This window comes from Lepisma saccharinum, chromosome 1, assembly GCF_977018435.1.
Source record: "Lepisma saccharinum chromosome 1, izLepSacc3.1, whole genome shotgun sequence".
NCBI classification, from domain to species: Eukaryota; Metazoa; Arthropoda; class Insecta; order Zygentoma; family Lepismatidae; genus Lepisma; species Lepisma saccharinum.
This window is the reverse complement of record NC_139229.1, coordinates 9,249,461-9,269,864: the sequence shown is the minus strand read 5'-3', so window position 1 is coordinate 9,269,864 and position 20,404 is coordinate 9,249,461. Positions and strand designations below refer to the sequence as shown.

The 20,404-nt window shown below is 38.1% G+C and overlaps 1 protein-coding gene across 4 annotated transcripts in view; it reads left to right on the top strand.

Moving 5' to 3' along the window:
* Positions 1–20,404, top strand: part of tau (microtubule-associated protein tau) — a 134,442-nt gene that overhangs the window by 25,110 nt on the left and 88,928 nt on the right. For all 4 annotated transcript variants that reach the window (XM_083128952.1, XM_083128941.1, XM_083128948.1 and 1 more), the window contains exons 3-4: positions 7,081–11,626; positions 18,770–18,807. In XM_083128952.1, coding sequence (XP_082985078.1) covers positions 7,081–11,626; positions 18,770–18,807 — 4,584 coding nt within the window. The remainder of the gene's footprint in view (positions 1–7,080; positions 11,627–18,769; positions 18,808–20,404) is intronic.

The following is a 20,404-nucleotide window of genomic DNA, read 5'->3' as shown; positions in this document are numbered from 1 at the left end:
TTCATGAAAATGGTCATGGACAATTTGCACGGTAATACTTATGGATCCCACTGTACATATTGTCATTTCTGTAAAAGTTGTAAAAGTTTTGTTTTGCTTTAATTTTTATACTATATGAATATGAATTTTCTATTTACAAATCTTTCGTTGCGTTGATATATTTTTTATTATTTATTTGGGCCATATTTTTAATTCAAAAAACAACGTAATTACGTAAAAAATTAAAGCTTTCAAAATTTCTATTTTTCGTAAAATTCCACCAAGTTTTGCCTTAGTTTATGCCGGTAGTATATGAGATATAAGTTTGAGAAAAACCACGTATCATCAAGTTTCAATATTTATATTATACAAATTTTAAAAATATATAGTGTTCTAAAAGAAAATATTTCTAAAATATTTCGATGTGTTTTTGAAATGCACGTTCCAAAGATTGTAATCTCTTAACCTACAAAAATTTCATATATTTGAAAAAGAATAATCGTGCATTATTGAATTAAACTTGTATTTTCAAATATCTACTGGCATACTTTCAATGCAGGTCTTAATGCCTTGTAATAAGAGTGCTAACAGGTTTTTCATATCGTTCAACAAATTATATGTCAACTGTTTATGCCATTGTATCAAAGAAATATTTCAAGTCTTATGTTGTCGTGTGAACCGATCTGTTTACGTGCATCATAAATTCTTTCCAGGAGCTAATGTACTGAATTTAGTTGCACTTTTCTTTACTCAAATTCCCTTCTATATGCTCAATATGTATTCTTCCTTTTGTTGACGTTGTGCATTTGGATTTTAATTAACTATTCTTTTTATCTTTGTTTTGTCACTATCCCACTTGATATCCTGGGTTTGAGTTTATTTTCGAGCATGTCAGAAATATCAAAACAGTAAAGTGCTTCTTCTGCCTATGTGACTATTAATCGTTGGCTGTATATTTTACTTGCTTAGCTCCTGCTTTTTGTGCCTTTTGTCTAGTTTTTTTATGGTTTACTATCGCCTTTCAGTACCTTTGAATTTCTTCCTTGCTCATTGCTTTTTTTTCTGTAGTGACTATATGCTCGGCACTGTACCTTTTCATTACCTCTTTTGAAGACTGTGGCTTGTTTACCTGCTTTCTTTTTTATTGTCTTTATGATCAGCTATTTTATTATTTTCGCACTTCTCTTAACGCTTTACCGTCATTCTCGATCATTAATTTTGCTTCATTTCGTGATTACATTATCTTTTTTTTAATATGCTGTTCGCTTATCTTTTAAATACCTTATCTTACCATTCTGATAACCTATCTCTCTTGTTTGTATAGTTCTGATAGTAATTTTTCATTTCGTCCTCTTCTAATATCCAATTTTCCCCTTAAACTGTATTCCCGATCGTTTACTTCTCACTTTCCCTTTGTTTAAACCTTTCCAATTTTCGATCAATCCAACTGGTAACCTTGATTTCTAATTAAATTTTTGAGCCAAATTCCTTCGTTCATGTAGATGTGTGAATTCCAAAAAATCACATTTGTCAAGTTCGAACTTGCTCGCCGTTAATCGAATGTGATACCTGCTCAATGGAATTGCTCTTGTCTTAGGTGCACTCCCAAGGCGCGTGGAAGTTTTAATTATCCGTAGATGCTTTCGTGCAGCCTCCTCCCCATCTTACCCCTCCCACCTCTCCCCCAGCCGTGGAAGGGTCTAATTATATTTCCTCCCTACCATAGTCACGAAGAGGTTGTTCTTACAGTTCTTATTGACCATCACGCAAGTCTCCTCTGGCACGCGACCTTGTCAAGAAACACGTTGACCTTAAAGAATATCTTAAATATGACTACCATGTTGTTCTAGCCCTGTCTAGTTGTTTGTTTATTAGAAATTGCAAAGAGGGCGTTAACATTGAAGAGTGTATTCACTCTACACATAATGGAACTCTAAAACCTATTACTTAAAACCTGTCTTCCGCGCCAAATATATTTTCTAAATTTATGGTCAAGTAAATTTAAAGTTCGTCTTTTGACATTTCATCGTGGCCACGAAATTTGTGATCTGCTAAAATCCTACACCACACGCTACATTTCGAAGATTTTATTTCCTAGAAAGTGATGCGTTGATGTTACCATGGATTAGACTTCAAACATGTATTGTAGACAGAATTGAACATGTCAGAAATAAGCTAAACTCGACCATGCCTCGTCTGATTTAAAATCACTCGGTAGGCCTTTGCCATCTGTTGCCCCACTAAGTTACTAGCTTAGTAGTTGATATATCTTGCTTCGTAATACAATTTTCAATTCACACATTTTATTATTTTTGTTCCTTCATGCATCATTACCTGCATCAATGCAGCTAATAAGATAATAAGAGCAGTAGCTAAAAGTATGTAAATCAATCAAATATTCCATCAGGGCAAAGACAATAAATTCAAATTGTTTCCAAGTTTGGCTACCATAGGGCGCCACTTGTTTCACACATTACCCTGATGGGTGGCGTAATCCGTTTTCTATTTGCAAATTGCATTTAGTTACGTGGCAGAACATCCGTTGACACAAAAAAAAATCAACATTATTTACGATACAAGAATTGTTTCTGACTCTCAGTTCAAGCGAATCTTGGTGACAACTTTTCAAATGGAATATACATATATCTAGGAACTTTAGAAAAAAAATCAAAATGATATGTCGATTCGACTCTGAGATATAAATTTATCTGTTAAGCACTGCAAGCCACCACCACCTTGGCAATGACCGATCGATGCAAAATTCTGAAACTTCAGCCTCCTGTTTCTCAGTAACTATGAGGCCTACAGAAGAAATTCTTGCATGTCTTCATACCTTGTTAGTATTAACAAATACACCAAGTTTCATTAAAATCTATATCAGTGGGCTGCATGGCCTGGGTGATTTGACGTGGAATCAGTCTTCTATTCTGGATCTTTTCATAATTTGATTTGCGCATCACTACACAATCTTCTCGCCCTGGTGGCATCCAACGTATGCCATCTTCATTGAAGGAAGCTGTCACGATGCTAATCAAATCTTTACATTTTGATGAAAAACTACTTGATGATCATGGTGATGATGAACTGAACTGATCTTGAAGGCACTGTATAATTTTGTGTAACTTTTGGGAAGGCTTTGTTGGACACGGCGGATGTTTGCTAAGATTTCGATGAATCTTCTGTGGTGATATAACCCTTGAAGAGCCTCCTTGATGGTTACCATTGATGCTTTGAGTGCCTGAAGCACCTTGATGCCATTTAGTTCTGTTCCCTTAATCTTATCAGTTGTCGTGAATTCATGTGCTGCCTCTACAATCGCTTCAGTTCATGGTCCTTCTCTTTCATTTTATCATAAAAATCTGTTTTCTACCTACTCTACCTACTTTCGCATTGAAGTTCAGCTGCTGTCTTAGCCATTATACTCCAGTAACGTTGCATATTCGCCTGAAAATGAGCAAGTAATATACCTATAATAATTAAACATTAGGATGCATCGCAAACACCATTTGAGTAATTTGCCGATATCACTCATAATTCCATCACACATAGACGGTAATTCCGTCACAGACATTCCATGAACATTGCTGGACACGTAAGTATTACACATGTGAGTAGTACCAAAACATACCTTTGCAGGAAAAGTTTTACTTCTGTTTATCAACAAACTACGTTTGTATGGCAAAAACCTTGAAAAATTGTGACGGAATATCATAGTGAAATGCACCAGTTAGTTCTTCTAGGGCATGTTAATCTTACCATACTATCATATCAGTTCCTTCTTGCCATATACAGCGAGTTCGTGGATCGTTAAAATGCACAATCAACTTATCATGCCATGTACCTTGCGGCCATCTTGCAAAATAGTGTTTCTAACCACCTACCGTATTGCTGAAACAACGGCATATTCCATTAACTACAAGTATATATCTCGAGTGATATCATCTTCATTTTTATGTACAAAGCTTTTACGTTTTTGGTCTGAAGGTTGACATTTCCTTGGCATTGTCCACGTGGATGCCCACGAGCCTCACAGCATTCCACGCTAACCACTTCGGCAAGGAGGGTGGATCAAAGCAATCCGCACCTAATCGACCCGCTGGGATATATTACAGGACTATTTGTGTGCTTCGACCGGTGGAGGGCTCACTTATCGACTGATTCAGCCATAAACACGGAGTTTGACGACACGAGAAAGTTGCACGCAAGGATCAAAGGCATTCCGTGCTTACAGCCCACAAAACTTTCGACCATGCTCTTTCTGAATTTCTAACCTGTATTATTAGCTACAAAGTCATGTTTTTCCGCCAAGTACAACGGAAATTGAAATTTGTAAAGTGGTCTAAGCATGACTGGACAGGGATCGATTTACACTATAGGCAGAGGTGCATAAGCACAAATACCCTTACGTTCCTCGCCGACCTCCGTGTTGTTATGGTTAGCACTGCTCCCTACGACGTCAGGAATCTCGGGCCTTCATCATATCATCACTCCTTCTCATCGCCACGATTAGCCAAAAGTGACAGAAAACCGACACTAAATAGAAAAACAAATATGCTGTTTGGCTGCCAATAAAGTGCCCTTATAAGTACCAAAGATATTTATGAATAACACCAAAAGCAGTCTGTTACACCAATTCCGAGTATTTTCTTTGCACCACGACTTTTACAGTATATAACAGTAGGTGCAGTTCCGACTGGCCTTTCTGTGCATTAAGTGAACATAAAAACAAATTCAATCAATCAATCAATACACATGCCAGAATTACTTCTGACAAAAGAAGAATACGCATTGAATACAGTAGTATGAGATAACCGTAGAGGTCGCATAAGGAGCAGTCATTTAGTCATCCATGGCACTTTTTACCAGTTCATGACAAAATTCCTTTTTTGTGCTCTATATAACCTTCATAATACTTTCCCATCTTTACTTTGCACGGTTTTGTCCATTTGTCACATGTTCAAGTCTCCATCTAGATTACAATTTTCTGTGAATAGGCAACTAAACTCTTAGATATTTTAGAGCTTCAATTTGATGACAATAATATTGATATATGGTGAGTTTCTGTACATCGTAATCTAGTTCTGTATCACAGATTCAAAGGTCAGGCTCCAGGACTTGTGATTCATTGCCAAGTTCACAGGACTTATGAACGAACTGACTCATGATTATCTCAGATATAAAACTTGGGAAGGTTTCCAACTACAAATTTCATTGTAGAAATGAATAGTCACACGCTAATAAGAATTTTCTTAGATAGAAGCGAACCCTCTCTTTGTATAAGATAGGGAATATTAATAATAACGTAGTTACCTACGTACTTTGCCTAAAAATTCTTATCGTCCATGGGTATCTTATTGGCATGGTTACCAGTCTCCGGTTTGAATGCCTTGTCCGACTGCAAACAACCGCTTCCCCTCCCCTCTGCAGTTTAAGGAATGTTTTCCAACGATATTGCTGTCCGGGTGCGAGACACTACGAAAAATATGTTATGAAGAAAGCAGCTTGAGAAAGTTTCCCAGACCTCCAGCTATTATTTCGAAGTAACATGTAATGTGCCGTAAACTTAGCTCCAGCTTGTATCCGCCGAGTGGTTAGCACATCGCGCTGCGACTCCAAGGGTTCCGGGTTCGAATCCCGCTCGGGCTTGGTTGTTTGTGAATGTCCATTCATCAATTTCATCATTTCATCACTCATCCCAATCTTCGCAAATTAGCCAAGAGGCACAAAGCGCGAAGTAAAATAAACTAAATCAATCAATCAAAATCCAGCTTGTACCCTTAGCTACTTGTAATGAAGGGATGCCGGGATTGATTCTCTGTGGTCCTGCATGATCTAAGATTGTAACCCTGGTTCCTATTATCCCGTGAGCATCAAAAGGATTTTGAGAAAGCTTTCGACTGGTTGCATCTTGCCACATACAAATAATAAGGGATCCAAAGGCATCGATTATTAGTTTCGAACCAAGATTTGTTTCCAGTGTAGCTCGCTGTACTGCGCTGGGAGAGAGAGAGGTACAAATATAGCCTCCAGTCATTCGAGTTACCAGTAAGGGAGATTAATCATACATGAACCCATCTGCGCAGACATGGACAGCACATTATTGGAAGACATGGTTAATCTCGATGGCGTGATGTTGCCTATCCAAGTTTTGCATTCGAAATAATACGAGCGTAGGTGTACAGAGGATACAGAGCAAACGCCCATGCTCCACATGACGTGCCAGGTTGTCAACTGTCACTGCCTCCTTGTTCCTAACGTACCTGTACGGAATGCAACTCAGCAATACAAGTTCGAACCCGGTGGAGCCACATGGTGGTTCGGATCACACTTCAAACTGTAGGTCCCGTCCTGAATAGCCTTCCTGTGCATTACGAGGAATTAAAAACAAATTCAATCAATACAAATTTCAGAATTACTCCTGACAAGGGGGAGAATGCGCTTTGAATTCAGAAGTAGTAACCGTAGACGTCGCATAAAAGACCAGTCATTTAGGCTTCCTTGGCACTTTTTATTGTTCATGACAAAATTCCTATTTTCTGCTTTATATGGCCTTCGTAATACGTTTCCCATCTTTACTTATTACTTTTCCACCTCACTTTTTCCAACCCTTCTAACAGCTACTTCTTCTTTTGGTACCTACTTACACACGTAAAATCTTCATTTCATCTCCTTACACACGTAAAATCTTTCTCTAAGTATATTTCATTCCTTCAAGGTTCTGTGTACTTTTCATAAGTATCTATTTTGTCCTTTTCTTAATTTATAATTTTACAAAATGACCAAATGTAACTTTTCTTCGTGTCTATTCTTTCTCCTGGTGTTTCTACGCGTTTTTATACTTTCCCTCTTTATATCACTTACACTGATCTCTAGTTTATATTTCTTTCCTAGAAGAATTTAAGTTGTTCTTCTATACTGTATATTTATTTCCTGTTATCTTAAGTTTTCTATTTCCTCCATAAGTTCGTATTTTCTCTCTATGTATGTAATTTTCCTAAATCTGTGTATTTGAAAAAACCTAAAAATCATACTTATTTTGCTGTTAATATATGTATTTGCCTATCCCATCATAGAGCATAATGAATTATTTTATCTTTCCAGGTAATGCACGAAAAAGACGCCTCACCATCTGAAAAAAACGTCCCGGAAACAAAAGATGCTAAACAGACTGGCGCAGTGGTAGCGGAACCCCGTAGTGAGAAGGCGGAGAGTCTAAAAGCAAATGACGTCACGAAGTCTTCTGTAGAAAACGGTGCTAGTGCAAGTGAACCAGAACAGAAGGATAGTGCTATTGTGAAAGTTACTCAGGGTGATAGTGACGTTAAGGACGCAGAATCGAAGGAGGTGAAGGTTAGCGGAGGGAGTCCTATCAAAAACGGTGAAGCGTTGTCTCCCGCTAGTGACAAGAGTGACAAAGCACCTAGTGAATCAGGAAGCATAGTCGTAGGTTCTCTAGTGTGTTCTGAACCTAAAATTGAAGTGTCAGACAAACAGGGTATTAATGAAACCGCACAAAGTTCTTCAAAACCAGTGGACGGAGAAGTTAGTGAAAAGTTACCGTTAACGGTACAGTCGGGAAGCGCAACAGACAAAGAAAAATCGCCTTCAGAAGACGTTAAATCGAACGGTGTGGACTCCGCAGAAGAGAAAACATGTTCGAAGGAGGAAGAGTCGACGAAGGAAGTGCCTAAAGAAGAAACGAAAGTTTCACAGGAGGATGATACCGTAGCAATAAAATCAGAGAGTGAAGAACCCGAGGAAAGTGATGAACATCTAAAACCTGAAGCAACGAAAGATGACGTATCACCAGTAAGCGAGAAAGCTGAGGGCGAAGATAATGTAGCTCAGGCATCTGAAGTAGCAACTAAAATAGAGGAAACTGCAGATGCATCAGCAAAGAAAGCAGAGGAACCGTCAAAAGAAGTGCCTAAAGAAGAAAGCGGTGTTCTCAAAGAAACTGTGACAGCAGCAATAAAGTCAGGTGACACAGCTCAGGAAAGTCTCGAAACGGGGGAAGAGGCTGAGACAGAGAAACACGAAGAGAAAACGTCCAGTGAAATAGAAAAGAATGGCGCTGTCGCAATTGAAGAAGCTGGTGAGGAAGAAAAAAGCGATGATGCCTCAGAATCAGCAAAAAAAGAAGAATCTATTATGGAAGTGCCTAAAGAAGAAACGAAGGATAATCAAGAAACAGACTTAACGGCAATAAAAACAGAACAAAGAGACGAGGTGGAGAAAACTGCCGAAACTCATGAAGAAACTGAAACTGAAAAACACGAAGAGAAAGCGACAAGCGATGAAACAAAAGATGCTGTAACGGTTGCAGAAGTATCTGATGGGCCAGAGCATACTGACGAGTCAGGATCAGTGAGGGAAGAAGAAAAAGAAAAGACAAAGGAAGTGCACAAAGAAGAAGCAAACGTTTGTCAAGAAACGGACACAACGGCAATAAAACCAGAACAAAGTGTAGAACTTCAGAAAACCCCCGATGAACAGAAAGAGACAGCACCTACAAAAGAAGATGATATACCAGGCGTTAAGGAAAGTGGTGACGATGCAACAACCGAGGCGCCTGCAGTGAGTGAACCCGAAAAAACTACCCCCGAAATGTCAGAATCAGATAAAAAGGAGCAATCACAACCTGACAAAACGACTGATGTTTCTGATTTTCACAAGGAAGAGACGAAGAAGGAAGTGGCAAGTACTGATGATGATCCGGTTCCGGCAGCAAAAGAAGATTCAGAGGACACAAAGCAATGTAAGCAGATAAAGACAGAAGAAACAGAAGCAAAAAATGAAATGGAAAAGCAAGAAGAAGAGGTAACGAAAGGAGCCGAAGATGCAGATGAATTCAAAGATGATAGCAAGGACGATCTAGAAGAAAGAGAAGCAAAAAATGAAATGGAAAAGCAAGAAAATGAGGTAATGAAGGGAGCCGAAGATGCAGATGCATCCAAAGATGAGGGCAAAGCGGCTCGAGAAGAAACAGAAGCCAAAACAGACATGGAAAAGCAAGAAGAAGAAGTAACGAAAGGAGATGCAGATGCATCCAAAGATGAGAGCAAAGAGGATCAAGAAGAAGCAACTAAACAAGCAGATACCTCAAAGGAGCTCGAGGAAAGTGACGATGACAATCAAACAAAAGTTACCGATAAGAAAGATGATGAAAAGCCGTCGGATAGTATAAAAGCAACAGAGATTTCAGACTTAAAAGCACCTAGTCCAACATCAGAAAAGTGTGCCGAAAAAGAAGAGCCTAAGGATACACCTGATGAATCAAAGCCTGGTGTGCAATCCGCAACCAATGAAGATGAAACACCTGCTAAGACTGATGGCGAATCTCAGGAAATATCTGCCTCAAATACTGATGTTTCTGAAGATAAACCTTGCGAGATATTACCAAAAAGTGATGAGTTCTCTGCTCAGGAGAGCAAATCGTCACTATCCGAAAAAACGGCAGAAGTAGGGGTTGGAGACGAAGAAGCCGAGCCTCAAGGTCGTGAACTTCTGTGTGGAATGTCGCTTGATAAAGTTAATGGAGACCATAGAACTGTCGAGGTTGAAGTCCAAGATCAGCAAGAGACGGGCAATGAAGAAGAAACTGGAGAGGAAGCTGACAATGAAGAATCTCCTGAGGCAGCAGGTGGTGATGACGATGACGATGTTGTAATGACAACCATATCGACAAAGTCAACAGTACGCGACACAGGTACCACAAGTGCAGAAGTAAAAAAGAATGCTTCTCCTGTTGAATCAAAATCTGATGAATCTGAAGTAAAAGAAGAAAGTAAAAGTGAACCACCAGAATCCAAGGAACAACTCGCAACAGAAGAAGGCGACACTGGTCAGAATGGAACTGAGTGTCCAGAAGAGGATGGTGTTTCTACAAACAAACATGATGAAGAAGACCGGAAATCAGAACATGAAGATGATGCGAATTCCACAGTAACGATCGCAAGCCCCGAGAAAGGACCTAAGACTCCTTCCCCAAGAGAAAAATCTCCGGAACCTAAAGACGCAGAAACTGACGATGACAGTGTGGTTTGCACGGAATCTCAGGTAGGCAAAGAAACAAAGGACACTGAAAGTGCACAAGATATTTCTCATGAGGAGAGTGGTAGTGAGAAACCAGCGCAATCAGAAGAGTCCACTGATCAGGCTGAAGTGAAAGAGGAGAAAGGCGCAACTCCCTCCGAAGATAAAGGAGATAGCGCCAGCAAATCACCTGCTACTGAGGAAGCACCTACAGAAGAACAAAAAGATGATCAAAAAGCAGAAAAAGATGAAGAAGAAAAGGTAGAGGCGGAGGCAGAGGAAACCGAAACTCCAGAGCTGGTACAAGTAGAAAATGCAGACGAAAAGCAAGAATCAACTTCTGAACCACCTCTTAAAGAAGCAGAAGAAAAAGAAAACGAGGAGGACTCTGTGGAAAAAGCAGAGGAGAAGGAAAAAGCACATGGAAAGATTGACACAGTAAGTGACAAGGAAGCAGAAGGAACATCAGCTGAAGGTGGGGAAAGCGAAAAGGTGTCGGAAGGGCAAGCAGTGGTAGAAAGGGAAGATAAGGAGCAACAAGAATCTGATGAAAAAGTGGTCGAGGAGAAAGACTCCGAATCTAAAGAAGAAACGACTGAAAAAACAGCTGAAGAATCGGAGAAAACAACAGATGAGAAAGAAATCTGCGAAGAAGAGACCAAAACAGATATAGGCGTGGTAGAAGAAGCACAATCAGAAGAGAAAGGCAAGGAAGAAGCTTCCGAAGAAACAGAAGAGAAAACCGATGAAAAGGAAAATGAGGCTCCAGAACAAAAGACTGATGAGAAAGAAGAAGAGACTGATGTCCCAGAAGAAAAGACTGAAAATAAAGCGGAGTCAGAGCAAGAGAAGGAAGAAGTTGCTGAAGAGCATAAACCAACGACAGCTGATGAGGCTGAAAAAGGAGAAGCAGAATCTGAAGTTAAAGTTGATGAAGAAGATCCTAAGGCAGAAGTTGAGGAAGGAAAGGGTGAGGAAGAGTCAGAAGCAAAAGTAGAAGATGAAGAAGCCCCAGAAGAACCAGAAGCAAAAGATGAAGCTCAAGAAGATGGAGTGGAGGACAAAGTAAAAGATGACGAAGACAAGGGCGAAAAAGAGGAAGTGAGTGATGAGGTTCAACCTGAAGAGAGCAAAGAATCAGAGGAACAAAACGAAACAGAGGCAGAAGAAACTGAGAAAATGGAGGGTGAAGAAGCAGGAGATGGCGTTGCCGATGCCGCCGAACCTGTAGAGGAGCCAAAGGCAACGGAAGAAGAAAAAGCAGAAGTAGAAGCAGACCCAGGCGAGAAAGAGGAAGCAGAGGCAACTGAAGCAAACGAAGAATCAGCTCCCGCAGAAGATGAAGGGAAAGTAAGTGAAGAAGCAGCTGAAGAGAAAGCAGCCGAGGAAGCAACGGAAGAAACGGCAACTGAGGAAGCAGGGGAAGATAAAACAGCTGATGAACCAGCGGAAGAGAAAGCAGCTGAGGAAGCAAGGGAAGAGAAACCAGCTGAGGAACCAGCGGAAGAAAAAACAACTGAAGAAGCTGTTGAAGAGAAGAAACCTCCACTGCCAACTATAATATCGAAGAGGAAACCTACCAAAAGGAAAACATCGGCCAGCAGGAAAAAAGGTGGGGACTACTTTTCCTTTATATATTGAAGCTGATTTTACAGCTTCTTCAGCTGGATTGATTGCAGTTGTGTCTTGTGATTTATCCAGAATTTCTATATTCTTGTTTGTCCTTGACTGCATCATTTTAATATTCATAATTTAGATCAATATAGCGAAGATTCTGCGCAGCCTATGTGCTTCTAAGTATAAATCTAATATCATATTACAGTTATTTTAGGAACTTGAAAAGCTATAGAGTTTACGTGGAGCATAGTGGCCAATATTCGTATCAATCCCTAAGATTATTAGGGATTGATACGTATTGAATCCCGCGCCACTATATCGTAATGATCCAGACATCTAGCAATCACCTCTCCAATCAGGAAATTGCTAAAACCATCTAAGGAATGTGTTGTCAGACATTAGCAGGGTTTCTTGATAGCCACGGCTGTAAACAGGCAGCAATGAAGACAGAGGCCAGAGGTCTGATTCGGCATTATTAAGTAAATTGAATCTGAATAAATGTCTGTGGAGAGAGAGGTCAGTGGTCAGTTCTAAGCCAGCAGTCAGTTCGAGATTATTAGTCAAAGAAGGAGAGAGGAGTTTGGGCTTGCCAGACTTGGATTACAAACGGACTCTTCGTTATAAGTAGTCTGTGTTTCGACGCTACGAAGGAACACTTCCACAGCGAGAGACAGGTATTTCCTTTCTACATGCTGATCCAATCTGTATGGGTTTAAACTCAGGTATTGTGTTTTGCCATCAAGTGTGTAATTAGAATCTCTTGCACCTTACCACCAAGCTCATCATGAACAGCGAGTTCCTCTGTCGTGAAGGATGAATGATCAGTGAGCTACATCAATCCAGATGTACAGATGCACAGATCGGAACTTTTGAAAACCTTGCGCTGAGTGTACTGCAATACTTACTGCCAATAATTACGCCCCCAATATTATTCCCGCATGGATTTTTCGACCCATTCGCACTCTTTGACTCGTTCAATCGAGTGAATCTATATATTAACCTCTTAAGTCGAACTGGAATTGGTTTTATTGATTAAAAATCTATGAGATTTGTTCCATGTTATGGAGTGTATGATTGAATTATGGTTTCGTAGATTGAATATAACTGGCAATTCCTCCATTGGACGATTTTGGATTCCGTTTCAGTAGGAATGTAACTATGTACATGAGGAACTGCCACAAAATCATACACAAACAGTGTTTCCACCTCAGAACAAAGTTGTGTTCTTTAACTGGAATTTGTATATGTTTATTGTTCATTTCAACTCTGCTTTCGAAGCAGAGCTTATTGATACGAGCAACTTGCAACCCTGTTGCACACTTAAGAAATTACCGTTAGTATTCATTAAGAACAAGTTAGATAAAGGTTTACGTAGGAACCAACAACTTGTGTTTCATTTGTGTATCACTAAATAAATCCTCAAAACACAGAAATTATTATGACTGGATAGTTCTGCTTGTCCCATAGACACATCCATGTTGTTATCATATCGCATTGTACGATATTTTGTATTAGCATGTGTTCCTACATAAAACTTACAGTTTTTCACATATTCTTATTGAATAATAAATGGTATCTTTTATCAAATTTCACAGCTCTGCAAATTCTAAAGTATGCAATTCTGTTGCAGGTTGCTGATACAAATTTTCTAAAATTTCAACGTTGAGTTGAAGTGTGTGGTAAAGTTATATACATGGTATTATTATTATTTTAAATATGTTATTCTGAGGTGGGAACACTTGTCGTAGCATGACCATGCTATTATATTGTATTTGGTGTCCTTTACGTGGTTACATGTTTGCCAGAACAGAATCACATTTTCATAGGCATCACTAGAATATTTGTAGACAGGACAGGAGAGGGGTAATCATGGAGGTTTTGAATTTTCGTAGAAGTTTCGGCAACCTGCCTTCTAGTTTTGTTATTTGTAACATTTTTCCCCCCTGTCTTGGTTTGCTTTGTTTTGATATTTTGTAGAAGTGATTAGGCCGTTGATATAGAATTGAATAGTAGAAATAATATTCAAATATTAATTATTAAAATCTGATAACAATGGACTATTGTTGGGTAAACTTTTCATTTCTACTCAATATACTAGATACACAATTGTTTTTCTTTATTTTTCCCATTTCAAACGTTAGTACAGGGTCATTCCACATCAATTCAACGCAAAAAAAAAAAAGATTTTTTTCACCCACCATCTCCGATTTCGATGAAATTTTTTTGGGTGCTGATGTATTTTTTTCTGAAATCCTAATTACTTCATTGAACTTTGTGTAAAATTTCAGAGAGATTTGATCATTGGTTAAGGAGAAAATAAATAAAATGTAAGCAAGGGTATCTTGTGTCGAGGGTCTCAAGAGTGACAACACTGATTTAATGACGTTTCAAAGTGCTGTAAAATGCAAACCGTTTAGGATAGAGTGAAAAAAAATAAGGGGGTTTCTTTCAACCATAAAGGAAGGCTGTATACCAAATTTAATCGAAATCGGAGTTTGTGGGTGACATGACCTCGTTGAAATGGTGTGGAATGGTACAGTGAAATGCACAGGTATTATGATTTGTTATTACATTATACACTATTGGTTAAAGAAAAAGCTTTGAAAATTAGAGGCAATTTTTAGCTATGACGTATACATTTATTTTGAAAATTAGAGGCAATTTTTAGCCATGACGTATACATTGTTTTGACCATTTATTCCTTGTAAAAATTCTTCCCGGGTTTGTGCATTTTATACTCAAGTTTTGTGCTGGAAAAGAATTAATAGAACTTTATTTCCGTTAGAGAAAAAGTTTTCCTTTTTTTAAGTGAAATGAATGGTGTTAATTTTCAGGGAGGCAACTGACCAGTTCTATTTTGTGCACAACAACCTTGACCACTGTATATTGCTTAGTTTTAAAGTCAATAAATAACCTTGTGTGTTTGAACAAATTGAGCCAGCAACACTTCTGCACGAATTGCAATTCACTAAAAGTGATTACAGAAATAGTTCATGAATCCTAATTGCCATAAAGACCAGATTCGTGCGATCCGTTCAAATGAATCGATTCGTGCAATCGGTTCATCCGGCTCAATACTCACGATTTCCTCAAAGGAAAATTTCGAGTCAATTTTGTGTACAGATAGGCTAATCGGGGCTGGGCCTACAGTTTAAAATGGGATCCGAAGCACTATGTAGCTCCAGCGGGTATCGAACCCGAAATCCCGTAATAAAATAATCGATTCACACGTTACGTTCAAAGGAATCGATTTACTGACGAACACGAACGTTTAGTAGAGTGGGGATCTTTAACACGTTCCCTGTGCAATGGAAACAAACGTGTATCGACAGTCCTTACCGATCTTCCAGAAAGTAGCAATTTTGCCTTGTGGAAAAAAAAAAGTAAAGACGATTTACAACCATTGCGTTTTATATCTTACCGCCTTCCGTTATCGATCTTTCCAGTTAGGAAGGGACCAGTTGTTGTTGACTCATTATTAAAACACAAAGGGCACTCTAGTTCACGTAGCGAGTCATAAATAATAAAGCAGAAAACACCAATTCGGAACTGGATTCATTTCCAAGATGATGAACTCGGCGTGCCCTTGATTGTTGCTTGTCGTTTCGTTCTTTTTCCCTCTCTATACTTAATGGCCTTGAGAGGACTAGTGTACTAAAACGTCAATGACCTTTTTACAGGGTGATTCAAAAGTATCATATGTTATCGATGATAACATGGACACTACAAGCCGCATTCACATCGCGTTTTACTCAGGGGAGAGTCAAATGAAACCTTAATTTGTTTTTGATTCTTATCTAGTAGATTTTTGCATGTAGGAATAAGTCTTTGGGGTTCACGTGCAGTCACTTATGCGCCACTGTGAAGGCCTTTCCACCCATCTGCCTGCGAACTGAAGCCATTGTCGAACTTTCTCCTCCATTCATTTGCCGAGAAATTTCTGTAAGTTTTAGACTGACAGAAGGTAAGAAACCACTTCTTTTCACTGGTACAAGTGTGCATAGGAGGCGCCATCTTTAAAATAACAAAGATGGAGTTTTGAAGCTCACTTTGATTAGTGTTGCAGCCTTAAGGTCGTTTTGTAAATAACAGTTGATACCTCAAGCAAATTTAAGATGTATGCAGTCTGCTGTACAATTTTTATTGGACTTTTAAGGTTTTCATTTGATTCTTGTAATACATTATAAAACCGTGTTTATTAAAAATTTAAAACACTTTACTTCGGCAAAACTCGATAGATACAAGAACTTATACCAGTTCAATACATAGCCATGTCGTCGGGTTTGATGTTTCGTATATTCAAGGGCTCGGATTTTGATAACATTTCATCTTTTAACTGGTGCAACGTAGACATTGCTAACTAGTACAGAAATCCTGAACACCCTCCTCAGGTTGAAGAAATGTAATTGTTTTTGGTCATTTTTAGGTCATTTTTTAAAAAATTTGCATCATTCTTAGGTCATTTTTTAAAATTTTGTGTCATTTTTAGGTCATTTTTTTAAAAAAAAAATTTGTGTCTTTGCATTCTGAAACATAAGACGTTCAACAATTTCTGTTTTGTCTGAATGTTATCTTGCGGCACTTACTCTGTGTTTAACTGCCAGCGCAACAAAGCCTGTTTGAAAATCGCGAAATGCAACATTGTCGAGTTTCTTATTCACAGTCCGTACAACACACCAAGGTGAAGAAGCAATTGTTAAATTGTTTGTCTTGGAATATATATACTATTTTCAATAAGCAGATTGAGTTTTGTACGAATTTTTGGGTCATTTTTCAAAGATTTTAGGTCATTTTACAGGATTTTTGTTGTCATTTTAAAGGTCATTTTTCAAAGATTTGTAGGTTATCAAAATCCGGGCCCTGAGTCATGAATATTCAATTTTGACTGCAGACGTGTCTTGAACTTGATGGAAGTTTCATTGAACAGTTCTTCTAATTTCCCTATGCTCGAAGATTTTTAAGATTACAATATTGGACTTTTGGAACTAACTTGAGGTAAACTTGTCAACCATTACTTGTGTCAAACCTAAGTTTCACATGTATGTATTACTGTGGATTTACGGACACAATTGTGTTGTAATGAAAAAGTAATTTTATATTTTATGTAATTTCTTTCCCATTAGTACAAATTCCATTTCTTTCATTAGAGCCTCCCCAAGCTGAAATTTCTTTGATTATTAAGTGTTGTAGTGTAACAGTTCTTTAATTGGCAGTTTTGAAAATTTAAGTTTTCAAATCCAACTTATTTTCGGAAAGAGCTTGGGTCCTGCTTTGTGCTTGTGTTATGAATAAAGTAGGAAGAAGACATTTACACATTCGTGTTCTAAGATAGAGGAGGGATGCATAACGTCGTGTAAAGAGATAGCTGAAAGGAACATTAGTGGTAAGGAACAAGGGATTGCTTTGGTCACGGTTGGTTATTCTGTTTGAAGTTGTTTGTTCATAGCAATTCCTGTGGCTTGCCCATCAGCTTAGTTTGCTTGGCTGACGACTGTTCTATTGGAACTCCTTATTGGTGTGATATTTTTGAAAGAAAGAAAGAAAGAAGAAACATGTACCTTATTTGTCCTTAGAAACCAGATGATAAGACAAAACAAAACATACGGTAATAAAAGTAAGAAAAATGGTAATTGAGTAATTAATTACTAAGAACGTCTTCCATACGTTCAATATACTTGTAGTTTTGGAAATCCTAAAACATATTTCGGTTACGTTTAGATGAGACTGATACAGAGGTGTACTTTCTGCAGTTATACTTTGGTACACAGAATGTAAAAATATTTAAAGAAACTCTGGGGCTTCCAGCTTAACGTTTTAAGTTCTTTATGAAAATAAAATTAAGCATTTTCTTCGATTTTCAAACGGTAGTAATTTACATTTTTTAACATTATTTTGAGGACCTTTTGGACATTTTCAATGTGCATGGTATATACAGATCATTCCCTGACATTCCCTACGAGACTCTGTGGCAAGCGGTCCGGCATCAGGGCTTGTCTTTCCCGGTGAACGGGGTCCGTGACAGAAGGCTAGAGTCGGCTATTAAAATGACAGTTTTCATATTGTGTACTAACCTTGACTACAAAAGGTGTTGAAAATGATGTCCCTCTGCTGCAAAACATTACTGGCATTTCCTAAGGAAATTGGCATTTACACGTGCAAGTTCGTCTACTGTAATTCTCCAGATTTCTCGTACAATACTCTCTTTTAACTCATGGATGGTGTGCGGATTGTCTTTGTATACTTTATTTTTTAGATTTCCCCATTTTTCTTTCCACTTTTATTGAGAACTGACCCTGTTACTTTAAACTTTCTTACGAGATTTAATATAGTGGTCCTATGTGTAACTGGAACACCAGGAAATTTCGTTGCAAAACGTCGTCGCACTTCTCCACAATTCCTCGTTCCGAACCCAAAGTAACACTGCACAAGATAAATCCTTTGTTATAATGTAAATTTCAACACACGGGCACGACACAACACAACTTCCGAGGGAGGATTATACTGGCGTCAGTCTGCAACGTCAACAGAAAGCAAAAGAGAGCGAAGGCAGGGAGAGCGAAAAAAACAGACTGTAGCGTGCGACTGTCACGGACCCCATTCACCGGGAAAGACAAGCGCTGACGCCGGGCCGCTTGCCGCCTAGTCTCGTAGCGAATGTCAGGGAATGCTCTGTATATTCAAGTGTGAGTAGAGGAGTAGCCTGTGTGTATAAACACATGATAAGAATATAAATATTTAACTTTTTAAATGCAGTCGAACGAGCTCGTGCATACCTACTTGCTCCTTTTGTATAATAGTTGTATAATGTATGAGAAAGGGATGAAGCACATTTGCCGTTTTAGAATTTCTCATTATTTGAACTGTTTCATCATTGTTGGACTTGCTTTGCAGTCTAGTAAACGTTTTAAAGTTTAAGGTAAAGATAAGATTATCCATGAAGCAAGCATGAAGACATAAAATACTCATAAGTCATATTGCTCAACAGGCACCATCCTTCGCAAGGATTGAGAAACGTTGATGCTAAAGTCTGTTGAATTTTTCATCCGTTTTTTTTATTTTATGCTTATTTTCGCTAGTTAATATTAATGCTTGTTTGTTATTGGAACACTAGATAATTTTTGCTTCTTTCCTCTTGCAGACGCTGGCAGTGAACCGGATGATTCGGCGCAACAACAGGTGAGTACCTCTTGCCGCTTCTAATCTTATGTTTATTTCTTTCATTGCCAGAACAACTGGTAACACCATGAGAATTGTATGATGCTAAACAACAAGTTTGAGTTTCATTTTGGACAGAAGGACCTAAGCTTCTGTATAGAATAACTTATATTCGGAACAATACGTTGTAGACATGGACGTCGCTAGAAATTTTCGTAGGGGGTTCAGACCATTGATAAAACTCGATTAGTAGAAATAACAACAATAATTATTATTACCACGGTTATAATTATTGTCAATAATAATTATTATAAACTAAATCAAATAAACAAATTTTATTCACAATTTATTTTATAATTATTATTATTACATAAATTTGCTATTCACCAGATGGGAAAACCCAGCCCAACAGATTTTCATTATTTTTTACATTAATACAGTTAGTGTATTGGAATTTATAGTTATTGTAGTTTGTTATTAACTTTTATACGCCTCGTTCAAGAAAGAATTGCAAAAATTGTGGAGAAATTTTACTCATAAACTTTGTTGTGTGACCTTCCAAATAAAACTATATATTTTTTTGAATTTTTGAAAATATGGAACCGTTTATTCTTTGATTTAAGTGGTACATGTAGAATATGAAAACAACGTGGTTTCTGTATTTTATTCTATTTTTTTCGATGCAATGCAGGTTTTACTTTGGCTATTCTGTTCGAATGCAAACTAAATTATTTTTTTCTGTTATTAACAATAAGATTTTTGCCAATTTCTGAGGGGGATGACCTGTTCGACCCTCTCTCCCGACATCCATGGATATAGATTTATTAGCAAATTGTGTGTTCAGTTTACTTACTTACTTACTTACTTCTTCTTCCCCTTCGTGCTGTCGGGGTCCTTCAGCCATCTGCTAAAACTCTTCATATCTTGTTCCATTCTCTTGACTTCCATTAGTGTCTTCCCTCTTTTAGTAACCATCTCTGACAGGTATTGTTCCCATTCTATCCGAGGTCTTCCTCTTCCTCTCTTTCCTTCTGGTGTCGCTTCCATTATTCGTTTCGGTTTTCTTTCTTCTCCCATTCTCATGACATGGCCATACCAGCCCAGTGTTCTTCTCTCTATTATCTCTTCAATTGATTCTACTTGTAGCTGTTCCCTGATTTCAGTGCTCCTGATTCTATCTCGTCTGGTTTTTCCTACGACTCTTCTAACCCATACTCTTCCCATGATTCTTTCTTTGCTTGTCGAACTGCTTCCTTTGCTTCATTTCTTCTCTGAACATACTCTTTCCATTTCTCCTCTGTCTTATTTCCATGTACCTCTTCCATGCTTGTTTCTTCCTTTCTGTATTTCTTTAACTAAGTTATTCCACCATCTTGATCTTTTCTTTTGATCTCCTACGGATGTTAAGCCACAAACTTCTGTAGCTGTCTTAATCAATACTCTTAGAATATTCCATCTTTCTTCTAATTCTTCTTTATCTTGGTTCTGGATATTTAGCTCTCCCTCTCTCTCTCTTCGTTCACTTACCTTTTAAATTCCTTTTGCTTACATTCTATCTTTAGTTCTCTTATTTTATTTCTTGTGTACTTTACTTTTTGTATTTCTTTAGGTTCCTGTA